At 34.2% G+C, this 19,536-nt stretch overlaps 2 protein-coding genes across 3 annotated transcripts; both read left to right on the top strand.

The window, feature by feature from the left end:
• The first annotated feature begins 338 nt into the window (after positions 1-338).
• Positions 339-10,411, top strand: si:dkey-183i3.5. Its single transcript, NM_001386254.1, is given in 10 exon segments — positions 339-906; positions 987-1,198; positions 2,082-2,142; positions 2,215-2,310; positions 3,532-3,708; positions 4,354-4,479; positions 4,570-4,683; positions 8,676-8,782; positions 8,856-9,169; positions 10,172-10,411. Coding segments are annotated over 10 exon segments (1,758 nt in total). The 5' UTR covers positions 339-375; the 3' UTR covers positions 10,192-10,411.
• A 1,070-nt stretch (positions 10,412-11,481) lies between these two features.
• Positions 11,482-19,485, top strand: si:dkey-183i3.6. Of its 2 annotated transcripts, none has more exons than XR_015519731.1 (12): positions 11,482-11,976; positions 13,899-14,003; positions 14,152-14,194; positions 16,071-16,111; positions 16,666-16,711; positions 16,868-16,896; positions 17,002-17,037; positions 17,766-17,796; positions 17,917-18,058; positions 18,137-18,205; positions 19,173-19,223; positions 19,318-19,485. XR_015519731.1 is itself a non-coding variant. In NM_001386278.1 (12 exons), the coding sequence occupies exons 1-12, from the start codon at positions 11,964-11,966 to the stop codon at positions 19,344-19,346; spliced, it is 528 nt and encodes a 175-aa protein (NP_001373207.1). In that variant the 5' UTR covers positions 11,916-11,963; the 3' UTR covers positions 19,347-19,478. The 2 variants fall into 2 exon arrangements, 1 of the variants encoding a protein (NP_001373207.1); NM_001386278.1 differs by having other exon boundaries at positions 11,916-11,976; positions 17,917-17,951; positions 19,318-19,478.
• The last annotated feature ends 51 nt before the right edge of the window (positions 19,486-19,536 follow it).

Below are 19,536 nucleotides of genomic sequence, written 5' to 3' on the forward strand. Positions count from 1 at the left end.
ACCCACCCAGTAAATAAATAAATGTTAGTAATAAATGTAAGTACATAGTAATTAGGACCACCAAAACACCACAAGTGTGATCATATTAAGTGTCTTGCATAGATATAATGACTTCCAAAATGTCAATCACACTTGCTCCAGGCTTTGTTTTCTCTCCATCCCACATACCAACGCTGTCAAACCACCCCAAACATGTCGAAAAGAAGCAGTGCCTGCAGGCGGGACGCTTGCCTGTCCGTCAGGACATGTGACTTTCACTGGCACAGTCAAGCTTTCTGGGCGGCCTTTCAAAGAGCTGGGTATTTAAAGCACCAATCAGGAACAGTGCATCCTGACCGAGCACCGGGACTCCTGGACTCCAGCTCTGAGTGCAAAATGACAGAGTCAAGCTTGCGGATCAGTGGGGGCGCCGTCAGATTTGGAGCCACCTATGGAGGCAACCGTCTGTTCTCTGGAGCCCGGAGTGGTGGAGGCGCCAGCTCGGCTCTGTCCCGTTCACTCGGCCTGGCAAGGGGAGGAGGTTTGGGTTTAGGTTTTGGTGCTGGAGCCGGGGCCGGGGCCGGTGCAGGTGCTGGATTGGGCCTTGGCGGAGGTTCTCTGGCTCTCGGTGGTGGTCTTGGGTTAGGTGGTGGTCTTGGGTTGGGTGCCGGTGGTGCCAGAGCAGCAGGCGTCAGGGCTGGTGTGGCTCACCTGAGATCTCATCTGGGTGGCAGAGTGTTTAAAATCGGAGGCTACGGTTTTAACCCATCCTTCATCAGCTCTACCACCACAGTGGATGCAGGTGTCAGTCCGATGCCCAGCATTGACCCCTCGCTTCCATCACCAGACACAGTTCAGGTCACACGCATGAAGGAGAAGGAGGAACTGCAGGCCCTCAATGATAAATTTGCCTCATTTATTGATAAGGTGTGCGAAAGTTTCATTAATTGTTGTGATAATTTGCAGACCTGTAAAAGGCTCTCTTGACTATCTTTGTCATTTCTCAGGCACGGTCTCTGGAGCAGCACAATGCAGTACTCAGAGCCAAGATTTCTATGTTTACTAACCCGGAGCAGGGCGGACCTGCCAACACCTCCGTTCTTCTGACCTCTGCCATCGGGGCGTACAAATCTCAGATTGACAGCCTCTCTTCTACTAAAGAGGCCATAATTGCTGAGATTGAACACTTTAAAGCCATTATTGAGGACGATCAGGCCAGGTGAAAAAGAAATATATATATATATACACTTTCAGTCAAAATTGTTAAAGCCTGTTCTGCTCACCAAGGCTGCATTTACTTATGTTAAAAATGTGACGCTAACATTAATGCTGTGAAATATTATTTCAATTTAAAATAGCTGTTTTCTATGGGAATTTTCCGCATCATTACTTCACTCTTCACTGTCACATGATCCTTTAGAAATCATTCTTATTGATTATGAAATGGAGACTTTGTGAGCATAAGAGAGTTCCTTTATGTAACAAAATCATACTGACATACTAAATAAACTTCATTAAACTTCAGCTAATTCTAGCATCACTTTTAATAGTCACACTTTATTTGATGGTGCGTTTGTTGAGTTTAGTTACATTGCATCTACATGCCAACTAATTCTCATTAGATTATAAGTATACTGTTTGTGTTGGGGTTGGGGTTAGAGTTAGTGTAAGTTGACATGTACTTGCAAAGTTTCAGTTAAATGTCTGCTGAAGGAGCAGTATCAGCAGAATTTAAGCAGACAGTCTAATACTCAAATGCACCATCAAAATAAAGTGTTACCCATTTTATTGTACATTTCAAATTATATTCCATTTACCTGCTTCTGTGACTTTAGTTCTCTTTACTTATTACCACTTTGTAGCTTGACTTTATTACTCTACACATGAATCTGCTGCATATCTTGGCAATGCATTCAATACTATAACGAGTACAACATTTAAAGTTCCTTAAATTACTATTTAAAAGAGATTAAGCCTAAATAGAAAATGAATGAAATGACTAGTTATATGTTTGACCACCTGCTCAAGTGATAGATCATAGATAAATTAAATCCTGTGGATATACCAGTCAGTTAGTGATGAAGCTGTGCATATTGTCTCAGGTATGAAGAGGAAACCTCTCAAACCAAATCTCTGGAGCTTGACTGGACGGCGTTGAAAGAGGTATGAAACACCCATCACATGTGATGTCCTCAGAATTACACATGACTGACTGTCACTGATGTCCTCCGCTAGGAAGTGGATAATCTGTACCTTACCCTCTTTGAGCTGCAGACCAGCATCTGTGGTTTGGAGGATCAAATTGCTCTGTCCAAGCAGGTGTATGATGCTGTGAGTCTACCTCTGATTATTTCAGACACATCATTAAAATCAGACTTTTCTCATGTTTAACTGTTAGAATCAGATCAGCAGTGCATCTACACTGTAAAAAATATCATTAATTAGTCATGACAGCATGTTTTTAGTTCATTGTAACTTATTAAACTAAGTTTATCATGTCCTAACTTAATTTTATAAGTTACACAATCTGTTTTAAGTTAGTTTAAAATAATATGTTCATTGGACATAAGGTTAATATGATTTAGCTAAAAAATGTAAGGCAACCAGGATTATTTAGTGTACAATGCCAGAAAACATAAAAATAACAATCCAGTGACTGAAGTAAGACTTTTTCTATGTGGATGTTCAGATTTCACTCCCCTAGTGACACAAAAATGGATCTTATTATATATTACCATAACTTAATTTGCATATTTGTTCCCAAATGTGACAAAGAATGTTGGTAAAGTCTCATTTATAAAGAGTGCCATCTGAAATTGTCTTCTCATAATAGCATTCTTAGCCTACTCTGTCTTGATTCAGTAATTTGACTTTTATGGCAAAGAATAGATTATTTCCATCATTTATTTAACATGAAATAACTGAACATAAACATAAGAGGCTGAGAAAAATGGTCATTGTAGAAGTAAATTACAGATGGCACTTAGAGGTTTTTGCTTCTGAACTCTTTATATGTAGGCTAAATATATGTTTACGCCAATCTGCTTTGTCAACAAGAGTCAGTTTGAAAAAACTTTACCCCACAACAACTATATAAACGTATTGACTAACCATACCGAAACATCCTGGTTCAGTTTAAATGTCATAACCTCTTCCTCTCCATTCACATGTGAAGCTTTAATCCACAACTGGTCATTTATAATGTTTGTGCTGCATGAGATGGGCTTGTTTTGTTGTTTCTGTCAGGACAGCATGTAAAAGCTGACAATAATTTGCATTTAAAGAGAAATAATAATAATAATAATAATAATAATAATAATAATAATAATAATAATAATAATAATAATGCAGCTAGTATGCACTAAAATCTGTGTTTTTGCTTACAACCAAATAGCGTCAAATTCAACAAGCTATAATATATAATCTGTGAGGTATTTTGAGCAGAAACTTCACAAAAATAATCTGAGGACAGCAGAGATTTGATTTACATCTTGTGAAATGGAATGGCTGACGGATTTCCCCAGGGCTTAACCTTGTGCATTTGTGTGTTAGAAAGTGAAAGAGGTGAGGACTATCGTGACTGGTGGAGTGAAGTCTGCCGTGTCGATCTCGGTGGATAATGCAGCCCAGGCACAGGACCTGACCTCAGCGCTGACCGAAGTCAAAGCTCACTATGAAACCCTGGCTCAACGCAGCAAGCAAGAAGCTCTGGTCTCAGTGCAGGACAGTGTATGAAAGATTCACTCTTTAACAAGCTCTCTATTTAGAGAAGAGTAATGGGTAAAACTTTACTTTTTCAGGGTTGTTTAAAAAAAAAAGTGCATTTTAATGTAAAAAAAGAGAACTATACTGGAAAGAATACATATATATATATATATATATGTGTGTGTGTGTGTGTGTGTGTGTGTGTGTGTGTGTGTGTGTGTGTGTGTGTGTGTGTTATTATTTTGTTTAATTCAGTTCTTTTTATTTAATTATTTTGTTTTTTATTAATATTTTTTAACTATTTTAATGTTCATAATGTGATTATACTTTATATATGTACATATACAATATAGTTATAATTATAATAATTATGTTAAAGGTAAACAACATAAATCACTATGTTGATCTAATAATGAAACGTGATTCTTATTAAATAGAAAAAAAAACAGTAAACATGAACAGAACATAAACATTTATTTTAATTCACTGTATTCATATACATTATATGAAATTATAGTAAAGAATAATTTTAGGCTCTTATGGTAGCAGTCAAGTCAAATAAGTTTCATCTTTTATAAACTGTCACCCCCATGTGGCGAGTTCTAGTATTGCAGACTGAGATGACCCAAAATGAACACTCGGCCTCTTTTCTCTTTTTCATCTGCACAGCTCTCCATGATGTCTGTATCCTCGCAGCCTAGTTCTCAAACACTCACCTCAGCCAAAGACGAGCTCAGGGCTTACAAACTACAGATCGACTCTGTGCAGAGGGAGATCGAGAGGCTCAAGTCTCTGGTGTGTATTTGAACATGTCACAGAGCAGTTAGATGTTTTTTATTCAGGGTATTCCTCTGAATATTAACAGATGTCCTGTTTAAATTGCAGAACTTGCAGCTGGAGTCTCAGGTGGAGGAGGCCGAGTGTCACTCCAACTCTCATACAGAGACGTATCAGGATCAGGTTCTGACTCTCAAGTCTCAGCTTGATGATCTGAGGAAGGTAATATATAAAAGACTTCAGACTAAAGGATAATCAGTCATTACTTATTGTAATGAAGAAATAATTAAAACTTTGAGAGAGTTAAAGGTCTGCAAAAGTTTTACAGTTCCTGTTAAATGTTTTCAAATGTATTTTCAGTAATTCCAGCCTCACTTCCTGCAAAACCCTATATAGGTTTGAAACAAATTTGCATAAGTCAGTCTGTGGTCTTCATTTGCTGCCTGTGCACAATGTAATCCACCCTCAAACACTGTAGCTGAAGCCTGTAAGAGTTTGGTCTGTGTTGTGGACATGTTGACAGAGAAAGACAGTTTTCTCAGGATAAGGATCCAAGAATAAATTTATACACAGCATAAGCAGGTCAGACTTGCACCTATATGCAAAAAAAAAGAAAAGAAAAAATGTTTAAAACCTCTTCTCCTGATCCTAAAGTACATAGAATTGTCATTAATAGAGATTCATATGTCAAGCAAAGAGTACCAGTTACACTGCAGCTTTTCACAAATATATTTTACATCTTGTTTTTTTCAATCAAGTTTAGTATTAAAAATGATTAAAGATTACATATAGAGCAAGTTACCTATAAATGGTGACATAAATATACTAATACACTAAGAGCTTTATAAAATGCAATGCTGAAGAATTAGTTCACCCAAAAATGAACATTCAGTTGTTAATTACTCATCCTCATGTCATCACAATCCCCTGAGACTTTTTTATCTTCAGAACACAAATTAAGATATTTTAGATTTTTCTGGCCATCAATGGACCGCAAGAGTCCAGAAAATGAACCCCAAAACATTGTCAAAACATTCTATGTGACTTTAGAAGTTTAAGTGTAATACAAAGCTCTGAGAACACCTTTGTGCACCAAATTAACTTCAAAATTAGTTTACCTTTGCTAATATTTCCTGTTTGCATTGTCAACTGCATTGCATTGTTACCAATACTATTAGAGTAAAGCGTCATATTGCTTTTAGAAAGAAAGTGCACTGGAACCTGACATGACTGAAGAGAGGACATATAGGCTCTTATTTAATCTAAAATATCTGTTGACACTGAGATGCTTGTGGCGACCTGAGTTCGATTCCCGGCTTGAGGTCCTTTGCCAATCCTTCCCGGATCTCTGCTCCCCACACCTTCCAATGTCCACTGTCCTATCAATTAAGGTGAAAACCCCTAAAAATGATGAAATATCTAAATATCTAAAATATCTTAATTTGTGTTCTGAAGATGAATGAAAGTCTCAGGGGGTTGAAATGATAAGAGAATGCAGGGGCAGATTTAGTGATTTTGTGGCCTTAAGCAGTTTCAGCTATGGGACCAAAGTCCTGAAATGCACCCTTTCTACTTTCATTTAATGTCTATTTATATTGCTGGGGTTTTTATATCTCTCAACCATCTTTTTGACATTTTAAATGAATGCGATCGCTACATTTTAGGTGATTAGTTTTCTTTAATTTATTTACAATTAAAATTAAATTTATATGTTTTTTATAAACTGGACTGCTCCATGATGGATATTTTATTTTGTAATATTATTATAATTATTATTACATCATTATAATATTATTATATTTGATTGTATACTAAATAACATTTAATTACGTAAAAAAATGTATTTGTTATATGCTCACCACAAAAAATATGGTATAGAAAACAATGTTATTGTTACGATTCACTCTCTACTATAGAGATGCACTGGAATCGCAGGAGTTATCAAAACACGTATTTATTAACAAAAACACTTACTACAGGCACTAGACATATACACACAGGAAACACAGAAAGAACGTCACAGGAATGACATTTAAGACCAGACAAGGGACTAACTAAACTCAGGGATATAAATACACAGGATATAATTGAACTGATACCAAACAGAAGAGAAACAAAGGTGAAACTAATGAACAGCAAGAAATGGCAGGAAACAGAACAAAGGGATCACCTGATGTAAACAAACACACAGGAAGCATGAGGAAAAAATCACATGACAAACACAAGAACCTCATTCATTCATTAATTCATTTTCTTTTTGGCTTAGTCCCTTTATTAATCTGTGGTCGCCACAGCGGAATGAACCACCAACTTATCCAGCCTATATTTTACGCAGTGGATTCCCTTCCAGCTGCAACTTAACACTGGGCATGGAAAATGTGCAGAGCTGGTGGTCCTCCAGGAATATGGCTGAGAAACACTGCTTGAATAATTCCAAATGTTTTTGTTTTTCCAAGTTGGAAAAAAGTTCCAAGTTTTTGTTAATAAATACGTGTTTTGATAACTCCTGCGATTCCAGTGCATCTCTATAGTAGAGAGTGAATCGTAACAATAACATTGTTTTCTATACCATATTTTTTGTGGTGAGCATATAACAAATACATTTTTTTACGTAATTAAATGTTATTTAGTATACAATCAAATATAATAATATTATAATGATGTAATAATAATTATAATAATCCATACACACTCATTCACACACACATACACTACGGACAATTTAGCCTACCTAATTCACCTGTACCACATGTTTTTTGTACTTGTGGGGGAAATCAGAGCACCTGGAGGAAACACATGCGAACACAGGGAGAACATGCAAACTCCACACAGAAATGCCCACTGACCCAGCCGAGGCTCGAACCAGCGACCTTCTTGTTGTGAGGTGATTGTGCTACCCACTGCGCCACCGTGCTGCTCTAGTATAATTTATACTTCTAGATAATTATTGGGGGCCCTAAGCGGCCGCATTTTACATTTTCACAATCAAATCGAAACTAACATCTCAAAAAGTCTAACATACTCGAAGCCAATGCCAACCCCTGCAGATAAACGCAGACAATCTTGACACAGTGGCCCGAAATGCAAAGCCCACAAACTCACTTATTTTAGTAGCATTCTTCAGGCCGTTGTTTTGATATATTCACAATTGTGCGTGTGTGTGTGTGTGTGTGTGTGTGTGTGTGTGTGTGTGTGTGTGTGTGTGTGTGTGTGTGTGTGTGTGTGTGTGATGTTATCAGTCTTTCTGTACGATTTGCAAATAACCTAGTAGCTTCAGTTTTGAAAAGAGCACCAAAGCCCACAGTGATGATAGAGATGGCAGTCATTTAAAACAGAGCAGATGTGATACAGATATAAAACATGTTCTCAAAATGTGTCCTAGAGATCTGTTTTCAAACTCCGTGAATTGTTGTAGAAGTGCGTTGTTCATCGTAACTGTATATCTTGGGTAACTTTTTGTGTCATGACAAACGTCTTCACCCCCTCTTTCCTTTTGAGGCCACACTTTTATGTTTATATTTGTCCATCTTCTAATGTTCAAGTAGCTAGCAAACAACCTCTCACACTGTGGTTTTTAAACACATTTAGAGACAGCTTCAAGGCATTTGCAAAGATGCAGAGGCACTGCAAATCTGCAACAGCAGCGGTGTGCAAATATTAATGTCTACATAAAAATAACAGAGCTCTCCATGGCATTCAGACAAACAAATAAGTAACAATCTATAGCCACAAATGATCTGGAGCTGAAATTTATACATGGAAGTGGCCAACTGGTTTCTGACAGGTGCTAAATGAGCACTAGACCAATAACAGTAGACTGGGAATCATCTGACCAATCAGAGTGGACTCCACTCTTAGATTGATGACCCTTGAATGAACCATTTAAACATCTGTAGGCATGTATATTATGAGAAAACTGTTTGAGAAAACATTTGGAATTATTCAAGCAGTGTTTCTCAACCATGTTCCTGGAGGACCACCAGCTCTGCACATTTTCCATGTCTCCTTAACCAACACACCCGATTCAGATCATCAGCTCATTAGCAGAGACTAAAAGACCTGTAATGAGTGTAACAGACAAAGTAGACAACCAAAACATGTAGTGTTGGTGGTCCTCCAGGAACATGGTTGAGAATCACTGTATTACAGGACATCCCAGGAGCCTTTAGAGTTAAACTACACACTCACACTCCACTAAATATTGCTCTCTTCAGCAAATCACTCAATATGGTCAGGAATATCAGGAGCTTCTGGCCAGCAAGATGTCTCTGGACGTGGAAATCACCGCCTATAAGAAGCTCCTGGACAGCGAGGAGAACAGGTGAGCAGGTTTGACAAAAACACAGGAGATTTTCTTCATTCTTGAGTCTCATTGTATGTGTGTCGTGAGTCAGGCTGAAGTCTGGAGGAGGAGTCACTGTGCACATGTCCAAGACTCTGCTTGGCGGAGGAGCAGGAGGAGCTGGAGGTCTGGGTGCAGGTGCAGGAGGCGCAGGTCTGGGTGGAGGTGCTGGTCTGGGTCTTGGAAGTGGATTTGGGCTCGGTGGAGGTCTTGGAGGAGGTCTAGGAGGAGGTCTAGGTGGAGGTCTTGGAGGAGGTCTAGGTGGAGGTCTTGGACTAGGACTCGGTGGAGGACTGGGTTTTGGAGCAGGAAGTTCCTTCGGTGCAGGAAGCAGTTTTATGTCCTCAAGCCTGAGCAGCAGTGGCTGTAAGTGTTCAGAAATGTCCACACATTCACAAAATCAGCTCCAAAGGTCTGAGAGCACACTCACATTCTGTTTTTAATTAAAATGTAAAGGTATAAATCACTGAATTATTCATGAATTTACTCATTCACTCATAATTTAGTTTAAAAAATTAATTAAATTATAATTTAATTATGTAAACAATAAATTAACTATATTATTGTGTATGTAACCTAAAAAAAGTGTTAATTATAAAATTATTAGCTGTCCTGTGAAAATGTTATTCTTTAAGAAATATTTCACAAGTGATTTTTAATGGAGAAAATGGAGAGATTTTTAAACACATTTTTATAACTTTTTTTCTTTGCCATGATGACGTTAAATGATATTTCAGTAGTTATTCAGCAAGATATTAGTATTCAGTTTGAAAAACTTAACTAGTAAAGTTAGTTTAACTAGGCAAGATAGGTTAAATAGGCAAGTCATTTGGAATCTAACAGTCATTTGTTATGTAACCAATCGAGAAATAAAATGTTAAAGAGGCCAATAATACTGATCTTAAAGTTTGTTTCAAAATGTTAAAAACTTTTAAAAAGACTTTCTCCAGAAGAAAAAGTTATATAGAAAATACTGTTAAAATGCCATGCTCCATTAAACATTTTAAAAAGAATAAAAATATCACAAGGGGTAATAATTTTTCCTTCAAAAATCAATTACTTGTTTATTTTATTTAGTGATAATAATGTAGAGAAATAACATTTTTATTTATATATTAATAAAAATGTAGACTAGCACCATGCATATCTTATAGTCTTCTGGTTGTGTTTGCATCAGTTGATGTGCTGCTGTCAATCGAACCTTCATCTCCAGTCTGATTGTTCTGCTGATAATAAATTCTTTCTCATTTGTATTGCACTGAAATGCATTTTCACACGTGGTCTCAGACTTCAGGGCTGAATCACTGAACTCATCTTGTAGAACTGAATAAATGTCATGGTTTAGTCACACTTTCCGTTGTTTTTCAGTGTCGTCCACTGTTTACTGAAGACTCTCAGCCTCCACTTATGAGGTTGTTTATTCATCAGCAACACCCCCATCAGCTCACACCTATCCAACGAGACGCCACAAACCTCTACAACAACAACAAATATCCATTGTGTTATGATCATTTTCTCTGAGGCTCAAAAAAAGGGTTTTTGCAAAATTGTGTTTCCCTGCATCACTTTCTTGTACAATAAAGAAAAATCCATCCTGGTCATTACAAACACAGTGGTCTTGAATCTTTTCATGCTATCAATTAATCAAATATTAATTTAATGTATTAACAATGTAATAATGTAATAATAATAATGTATAGAGATGTATATATGGAGTTTAGATGCAAATTTATATATGCAAATTTACTTGCATATTAACATAAGAATTTAGATGCAAAAACCTCTAAATGCCATTTGAAATTTTCTTCTAAAATGAATATTTTTATCAGGCTCTTGTGTGTGTTCTTTGCTTAACTTTATTGCAAAGGATGTCATTTTCAGGGTCTTTAAAGTGAAAATAACAACATAAAGGAGGCTGAAAAAAAAATCTTTTTCAATGGAAATTTTAGACGTCACTTAGAGGTTTTTCCATCTGAACTATTTATTTTTATTTTATTTTTTTTTACAGATTTTACATATTACATGTATTTACATTTTGAAAAATATAGAAATATACTTTATACTTGGTATATTATGTCTAGAAATCTAAACAACATATGTAAAACTATATTGAAATTACAATGAAAACAAATGTAAAAATAATAAATAAATAGAAAAATATGTTATAAATATTGATAAATACTCATTGGTTTGAATGTATGAAAAATGTAAAATATATGGAAAGGTTTAAAAATATAGCTGCATGCAAAATAATAACAACTTAGGTTTTTACACTTCGAAAGTCAAAATTATAAACTAAAAATATTTTTGAAAAATGTATGTTTAATATTATCGCATAAAATTTATTGCAAAACAATTAATGCATGACAAATAAAATGTAGAATTGGTTTATGTCAAAAGTACACATAAAGGTGTATAAAACATACAAAATGTTTAAATAAATATAGTGTTTCCATGATAGTTATGTCTACAGCTATAGCCTATGATTATTATTTTATATTCAATTTGAAAAAGTTTGAAAATCTTGACAACACAAACTTACATCTACTCACCCGTATGAATTTAACGTTAGATTATTACCATTAAACACATTCGCCTATTATAGCTTTATTGTAGTAAGATAAAGTTGCAAGGTTAAAAAAGTGGAACAAACAGACCCACACACCACCTACAGACCTAGATGACAAATGTCAAAACCCTAAAGACAAAAAAACTTAGACAAAAACTTTTTTTTTTTTTTATTGCAAAAATAAACAAGGCTTCATTAGCTTTGCCAGACTCTCAGCGTTCGTGAGTTGATTATCAACCACTTTGAAATCTCACTCTTCTCTGCGTTTGTGAGAAAACCGTGTTCTGACATGATGCTCCGTCTGCATTTCAACGGTTTCTCACCGAACGCTAATGAACGAACCCAACTTGAAAGCTTTGACATTTGGGCTTTGAAGAAGGAGTTTGAGCTGATCTTCTGGTGTGTTTCTGTGGTTTTCTTAGTGGTCTCTGGTCTTTTCTATTCACCGGTGTCCGGCTTGATGCTGCGCGGATGTGGTTTGATTCAGTTTAAAACAGGAAACGCGCGCGCGCTCTTGTTCTGCGCGCTCATCATTAGTCCTCCACTCGACTATAAGCTTTAAATCCATCAGACTGAGGAAGATGGACAGCCATGATCGATGAAGGTAATAATAATGCGCTTTGTAATTCAACACATGATTATGAAACAAGTATCGTTCGCTTAGAATGAGACAACAACTTTTCGGTTGTCATTGCAATAAAGAAAATAATACAAGCTGTTTAAGACATGAAAGACAAAATACTGAATAGTAACCACAATACTTCCCCAGCTGATTTATTATGAGTATGGGGAAAAGAGAAAAAGTATTATTAAGTTTTATAAAATGTTGTTTACATATGAGGTAGGCTAATTAATGTGACCCTCGACATAACCAGTCATAAGGCTCAATTTTCTGAAATCTACATTCATACATAATCTAAAAGCTGAAATCGAAATAATGAGAAAATCGCTCTTAATGCCACAAGTTACAAACTAAGTACTTATATATATTACCCATCAAAAATGTGTTTTTGAGATATTTATAGGAGATATTTTGAGATATTTATAGACAATTTATCTCACTGAAACATGACTTTTACAAATAACAAATTTTTTTTGTCATAAAAGAATATAACAATTTCACTCTTAATTGCCAAAATATACCTTGCCGTGATTATTGATGTGTCCAGTGTCACAAATTTGCACACATTTTGCTAAAAATCATGAACATGAAGTCAATCAGGTTCAATATTCTTGTTTTAGACATTAATTAAAGTAAAAGGCTTTTTCTGGAGGAGTGGAATCTTTTTTTAAACCTGTGACTGCCAGAAAAAGAAAGAAAAAAACAAACTAAACGATTTTGTTTTTAGAATAAAATGTGGTATCATTATATTTAATGGTCTCCTTAATGCATTTTTTTTAAATTTAGGTTACATTGCATCTTCATGCCAACTAATTCTCATTAGATTGTTAGGTTGGGGTTAGGCTTAGGGTTAGTGTTAGTTGACATGTACTTGCAAAGTTTCTTAAAATCAGTTAAATGTTTGTTGGAGCAGTATCAGCAGATAAGCAGTCTACTTATACTCAAATGAGAAGTAATTGGCATGTAGAATGCAACTTTTAGTTTAACAAAATGTGCAATAGGGACCATCAAAACAAAGTGTTACCTTGGATCTAAATTACAGTATGCACAAATTAACATTTCCCTCTGCAAAATCCCCCTATAATATAGATATGCCAAGTTTGGCGTCTGTAAGTGCTGCTCAATTTGAAATTTATGGCTCAATGCAGGAGAAAAAATGTTGCTCTTTACAATCAGGTTGTATTAGTTCATGATAGTTAATGCATTTTCTAACATGAGCAAACAATGAACAATGCATTTATTACAGCATTTGTTTATGTTAGTTATCATCAGTTAATGAAAATAAAGTTGTTTACTGTAAGTTTGTTAAATCACGGTGCATTTTCTAATCTAACAAGCATGAATTTGGATTTTAATAAGCCATTAGTAAATGTTAAACCTTGATTAACTGTTACGCTCTACTGTTCATTATCAGTTCATGTTAGTAAACACATTAACTGATGAAACCTTATTGTTAAGATTGACCCCCCCCACCCCCCAAAAAAACTCCTTTTACGTAAAAATATGAGTTATATGATTAAAGTTTACAGACACAAATTGATAAGTTACAGTAAACGAAACACTTAAAATTGTGTTTTGAATGTTTCCTTTGTGTCAGACTGAACTATGGAAAAGTCAAGAGCAAACAATGGTTACATAAGAAGCCTCCTGTGGTTCAGTAACTTTTGACAAAGCTCACGTCATCAGACACATCAGATCATCACACTTAATAATAATTATCTTATCTAGTAATGTTCCCTAATCACATCATCTGTCCTTATTTTGTACCATTGTAAGAGCTGTGAGAACGGTATATGTGTGGTCATTATTAGATAACACGCTGATATGTTCTTCTCATTATATGCGTGTGAAAAGCGTCTGTTATTTGGAGAGGGCATCATTTACTCTTGTTGTTGTTGTTGAAGGCATGAGTGGGATCCAGAATCAGACAGGAGTTCTGCTCGCCGTAATTTCCGTGGCCTGTCTGGCTTGTGCTGTTGTCATCTGTCTGTGCTGCAGAAGGAGGTCTAGTAGGTGTTTTGATTATTACTATGTTTTCACTTTGGTAAAAATACTCCTCTGTTTTTCCTCTGTGAGGATTTATTGGTTCTTGCGTGTTTGTTGAATTCTTTTATACTTGCTTTTGTCATCTAATGTAGCTGTGTTTTTTATTTCTAGATATACAACAAGCGGACAATGACCTCTATGACCAAGACGGGTTGTAAGTCTTTTCTTTTTGTGGTCTATTGATAAATTTGATTTCATTAATGTACAGGACGGGTCAAAGACTAGACATTTTAGCAACTGTATCAAATTCACAAAATAAGCATTTACTGCTCGCCAACTTTTGTATGAAAGCAAAATGGCAGAATAATAGTACATCATCATTTGGAGTAATATTATAAAAAAATCAAAAAGTGACATTTTAACTAAGTTTTTATTTAATAATTAATACAAAATTTATAATAAAAAAAATTCTGTTAATGAAGATTAGAATAGTTCTTCAAGTGATTCTAATTGCTAAAGGGACAGTTCACCCAATAATAAAAATTTGGTCCTCATCCTTCACTTGCCACAAATCTGTTTGTTTCTTTCTATTGTTGAACGCAAAAGAAGATATTTTGAAGAATGTTGAAAAGCGGTAACCCTTTTAAATGGTTACCAGTTTTTAGCAGTTTTCTTTTTTGTTCAATGAAAAAAAAAACATAAAGGCTAACTTTAATGTCACTGGCAAGGTCTTTTCTGTGAATTAAACACTTTTACACTGAATAACAGTGTAGTCAGTAGGGCTGGACAATATATGATTTGAGCATCGATATTGCAATGTGTGCATCTGCAATAGTCACATCGCAAGATTTGTATAATGTTGATCTGGATTATAGTTGAGCAATTTAATCTTATTTAAGTACTTAATATGGAATTCATATGATTTATGCCAAAAAAAATGTTTTTAGTACAAATATGTACATTCTAAACCAAAAAAAAAAAATTATTTTACTTCACTGATAATTTAGCTTGTTTTAGGAAAAAACTCTTCATTTCGCCTCATTTCTTCTGATTTTGAAAACTAAACAATATTTTTACTTGTTCTAAGATGTTTTGTTTTTTAGATATTTGGACTATAGACTAGACAAAGTAAGAAAAGCGTTTTTTGCATTGTAATTATTTAATTTCTGTATTTAAATACTGTTTAGACTCCCCTGAAAACCATCAAATAGCGCTGTTCAAACTATTTTGTAAAACTTTACTCAAATCGCAATATATATATATTTATTGCAGAAAAATTAAATATCGCAATATCAGATTTTTTCAATATCATGCAGCCCTAGTAGTCAGTCTTCTGAAAATCATAGTAATCTGGAAAAATAATTCATCTTTATTTCTATAGCACGTTTACTGTGTATATTGTGTCAAAGCAGTTTAACATAGAAGTTCTAGTAAATTTAAACTGTCAGTCCAGTTTTCAGAGTTGCATTAATTATTATAGATTTTCCTTGGTGAAAAACTAAATTTGTCATTTTTGTGCTTCTCTTGATTTTCCCTCTTTTTTAAATTTGTATTTATTATTTTTCTATAACATAAATTTGGATGTACTAGTTTTTTTTACTTTCGTAAGTTATTTTGTTAGATGAGCTCTAGATTTGGCTTTAGACTGACTAATCTAATGTATAAGCACAAATATAATATTGCAGAGATTCTTATTAAAAAATACGAATTTAAAAAATAAATTTGTGAGGGATTGTGTTCATATGTGCGGTGCACTGTATGTACAGTTGAAGTCAAAATAATTAGTGCTCTTATGAAAAGTGTATTCTCTTTCAATTTCCCGTCTTGTTTAACAGAGATTTTTAACACATTTTCAAACATAAAAAAAAAAGAAATAAAATACTTTTTACAAATGTGAATGATTTAAGTTTCATTATTAAGGAAATATGTCTCTTTTTCATTAAGTTACAATTAGCAGATACTGCATAACAACTAAAATCTCAAATTTAATAAAGCAATTTTCAACAATTGCTGAAAACAACAGAGCAACACTGATATCAGTATATATGAATGTGATACTGTTCATTCTAAAACTTGTACTTCTCTTTCAGTGAACAAAGCAGCACATCTGATGGCAAACAACCTCCAACAGGTAAACAACATCACCTTTCACCACATTTTGAGGAGGAAATAAGCTTTATTCAAAGTTAAAGTCAAGTTTATTGTCAGTTCACCCACATGTACAGGACATACAGAAGATCGAAATTGTTACTCTCAGACGCTAGGTGCATAACAGATTCATACTAAAAGTAGAATTTTAAAAAGAAATTACAATAAATTCAGTTACACATAATATAAGAATATAAGTAAATATTTAAAAATGGTAAACAATACAATTAATTATGCTTAAGGGCAAATGACAAGAAGCGCAAACCAGAGCCGTGCAGATGCAAAACTGTACATAGACTTTATTGTAAGACTTAATAAGACTTATTTGGATTCAGTGTTTTACTTGCAAGACACTTGGTTCAATGCATGGTCTATGAAATGACAGATTTTACTGTATACCTGTGAACTTCTGAAGAAATCCTAAAGCAGTAGATGATAAACGCGTAACGTCTGTTGAACGCTTCAGTAATGACATTCAGTAATGTGCTCTTCATTATAAAGCAGAAATGAGGTTTGATTTCTACGTCTGTCTTTTAGTGATAAGATCACTCCAGACAGAAAGCGAGACTCCTTCAACCTCAAGGTGACATTCATTCACTGTTTTTACATTTATATTTACCACAACTTTGTAGTTTTATGTTGGATGTCGGGGGTTAAATGTTGTATCGGAGGATGTGATAATTCTTTAAAAACCGCCGTCTTTGCTGAATAATTCTAACCAAATGCAAAATTTTTACAGACATTCAACAACAATCAGGTCCATGAAAAGTAAGATATTTTAGTTTAAACTCACATTGTTTTAACACAAATGTCCATAAAGGAATGAACCAGTATTCTGAACGAATCGTTTTAATTTTGGTCGTTTCACTGCAGATGACATGCCCTGGAGCTACCAGAACCTTCCACACGGTGAGAGTCACTCTTAAGCAAGACATTGAGAATATAGAGATGACAAAATGATCATCGCCATATTCAGACAGTTGACTTGATTACATTAGGAATTGAAAATTTGTTTTTTATAACATTTTTGTATTCATTTTTGTAAATAATTTAAAAATTGTTATAATTTTTTGTTTTTGTTTGCAAATAAGAGCATTATTTAATTAAATCTCTGTTTATTTGTGTGTATTTCTAGGACAAAAGTCACGCTAAGTTTTTGTTACTTTTAATTAGTCAGTCAAATAAGTGGGAAGTGATAAGGGAATCTCGTTTATCAGGAAATATTCTGCAAAAAACCTGTAAACAGACACAAAAAATCTTCATATAACGTACAATTTTGTAGAGGTAAACATTTCCTTCTGTTAAACCTTTAGAATATAGATATGCATGAAACGGTCTGGTGTAAGTGTTGCTGAAGTGGAGATTTATGACTTATTTTGAGAAAAAAGGCTTTAAAATATATATTATATTTAAAACCTACAGACTCAAACTGGTAAAGTGTGACAAAAGAAACACTAAATACTGTATTTTAAATGTTTTCTTTCCAATAAACAAAAAAAAAAAAAAACAGTTTAAGTCAAAAACGACAGTTCGATGCAAAAAAAAAAAAAAAAAAGGGAATATAGTCAGTATTCTCATAGGGCATCATTTATAAGTATGAGCACACAGCCTAATAATGCCTGTTTTTGTGTCTGCAGCTGAAAATGGAATCTTGGAAGCAACATATGTGTAAGTGTTTTTTAAAAATAAAAAAATAAGTTTAATATTAATCAAAGACTTCAGTAAAGTTTTGTTTGTTCAAAATAATTTACCATATTTAATATTCATGCATGCTTTTTATTTTTCCAGGGACCCAATTCCAAATCCACTTTATGCAAACGAAGGTAAATGTGCCGACTGTTTCTGTCTGATGCAACTGTTGCAAACGCATCACTGTCTTCACAGGAAAAATGAGGTCAAGTGACATTTTACACCGAATGTAAAGCCACAGGTCAAATACACACACACAACTGAAACTGATGGCATTACAGTGATGCAGATGTTTTTAATGAAATGTCACATTCCCCAGATACAGACAATTTGGATACAGGAACGTACGAAAATGTTTTTCCAACAAAGGAGGTGCAGCACGATTCAGGTTGGTGTTTTCTTGGTTCTAGTTCAGAAAATTGTATTCGTAACCACTGTAGGCAAACAAATGCTGGGTTGTTGTATCACAATGTTGGGTCAAAACTGAATAAACGGAATATTGGGTTATTTTTTAATTTATAGAATTGAATTAAAATTACACTTGTTCATCTGACCCAACACTGGGTTACAACTCAGCATTTTTAAGTGTATAACATTAACATGAGCAAATGCTATTGGGGAACAGTAACAGAAGCACCTTCTGCTCAAGAAGTTTCAATACTGAATTTATGTATTTTTGCTTGTTCAGTCAGGACAGAGCTTTAGTTTTTGCTGAGAAAAATAGTTAAAAGTAAGGTACAAGTTTGCTAGTAAAGTTGGAAAGAAAATGTTTTCTCTATTGTGTGTGTGCTCAACATTTTAAGTAGCAAAGTTTTCCTAAATAGTCCCAAGACAAGATTGGGTGCTGTTCAGTAGTTTGATAAAAGGTGTTGATTCTCTTCTAATGTTGACTACTGTATTATTATCATGAAAAATATAATTAGGAATATTTTAAAAACACAATAATAAACATTTATACAGTTGGTCAAAATTATTTGCCTAAGTTTCCTAAATGATGTCTAACAGAGAAGGGAATTTTTCACAGTTGTTCTTGTAATATTTTTTCTTCTGGGGAAAGTCTTATTTGTTTTATTTCAGCTGGAATAAAAGCAGTTTACATTTAAAAATATATATTTTTAGATAATATATCTAGTCTTAAACATCTAGTAAAATATTATGTACCGACATCATGGCAAAGATAAAATAAATCTCTTAAAAAATATATATAATGTTTAGAAATGTGTTAAAATTCCTGTTTCAATTGAATACAAATTATAAAAATATATATACAGGAGGCTAATAATTGTACACAACATATTGTATGTGTGCATATGCATTTTACAAAACAAATTTTTTGTGTTTGAAATTGTCAACAGATAGCTACGATTATGAAAACTCAGACTTTTTGGCAAATCAATCGGTGGAAGGTAAAATACTTGTATACTTTTTTTGTTTTAGTTGAAAACATATGCACTATTAATTGATAAGGTCTACACTCATTTTGTTTCCTTTTTTGTACAGAAGAATCAGACTACGTGAACAATCCATAGGAAATATTCTTGCTTCATCATCACAGGAATATTTTCACTTTTTACATGTCACATTTTGTGTTTGTGTTTACCTGATGTTTATTAGTGTTTACTGTTAATTTAAAAAAAGTTTAATAAAAAGCATCTACTATACCTTGAAGTCTGCTACAGTTCAGAGTGGAAAGTTGCAATCAGAGTCAATGAACAAATC

Source organism: Danio rerio, chromosome 21, assembly GCF_052040795.2.
Source record: "Danio rerio strain M-AB ecotype USA chromosome 21, GRCz13ab, whole genome shotgun sequence".
Taxonomy (NCBI): domain Eukaryota; kingdom Metazoa; phylum Chordata; class Actinopteri; order Cypriniformes; family Danionidae; genus Danio; species Danio rerio.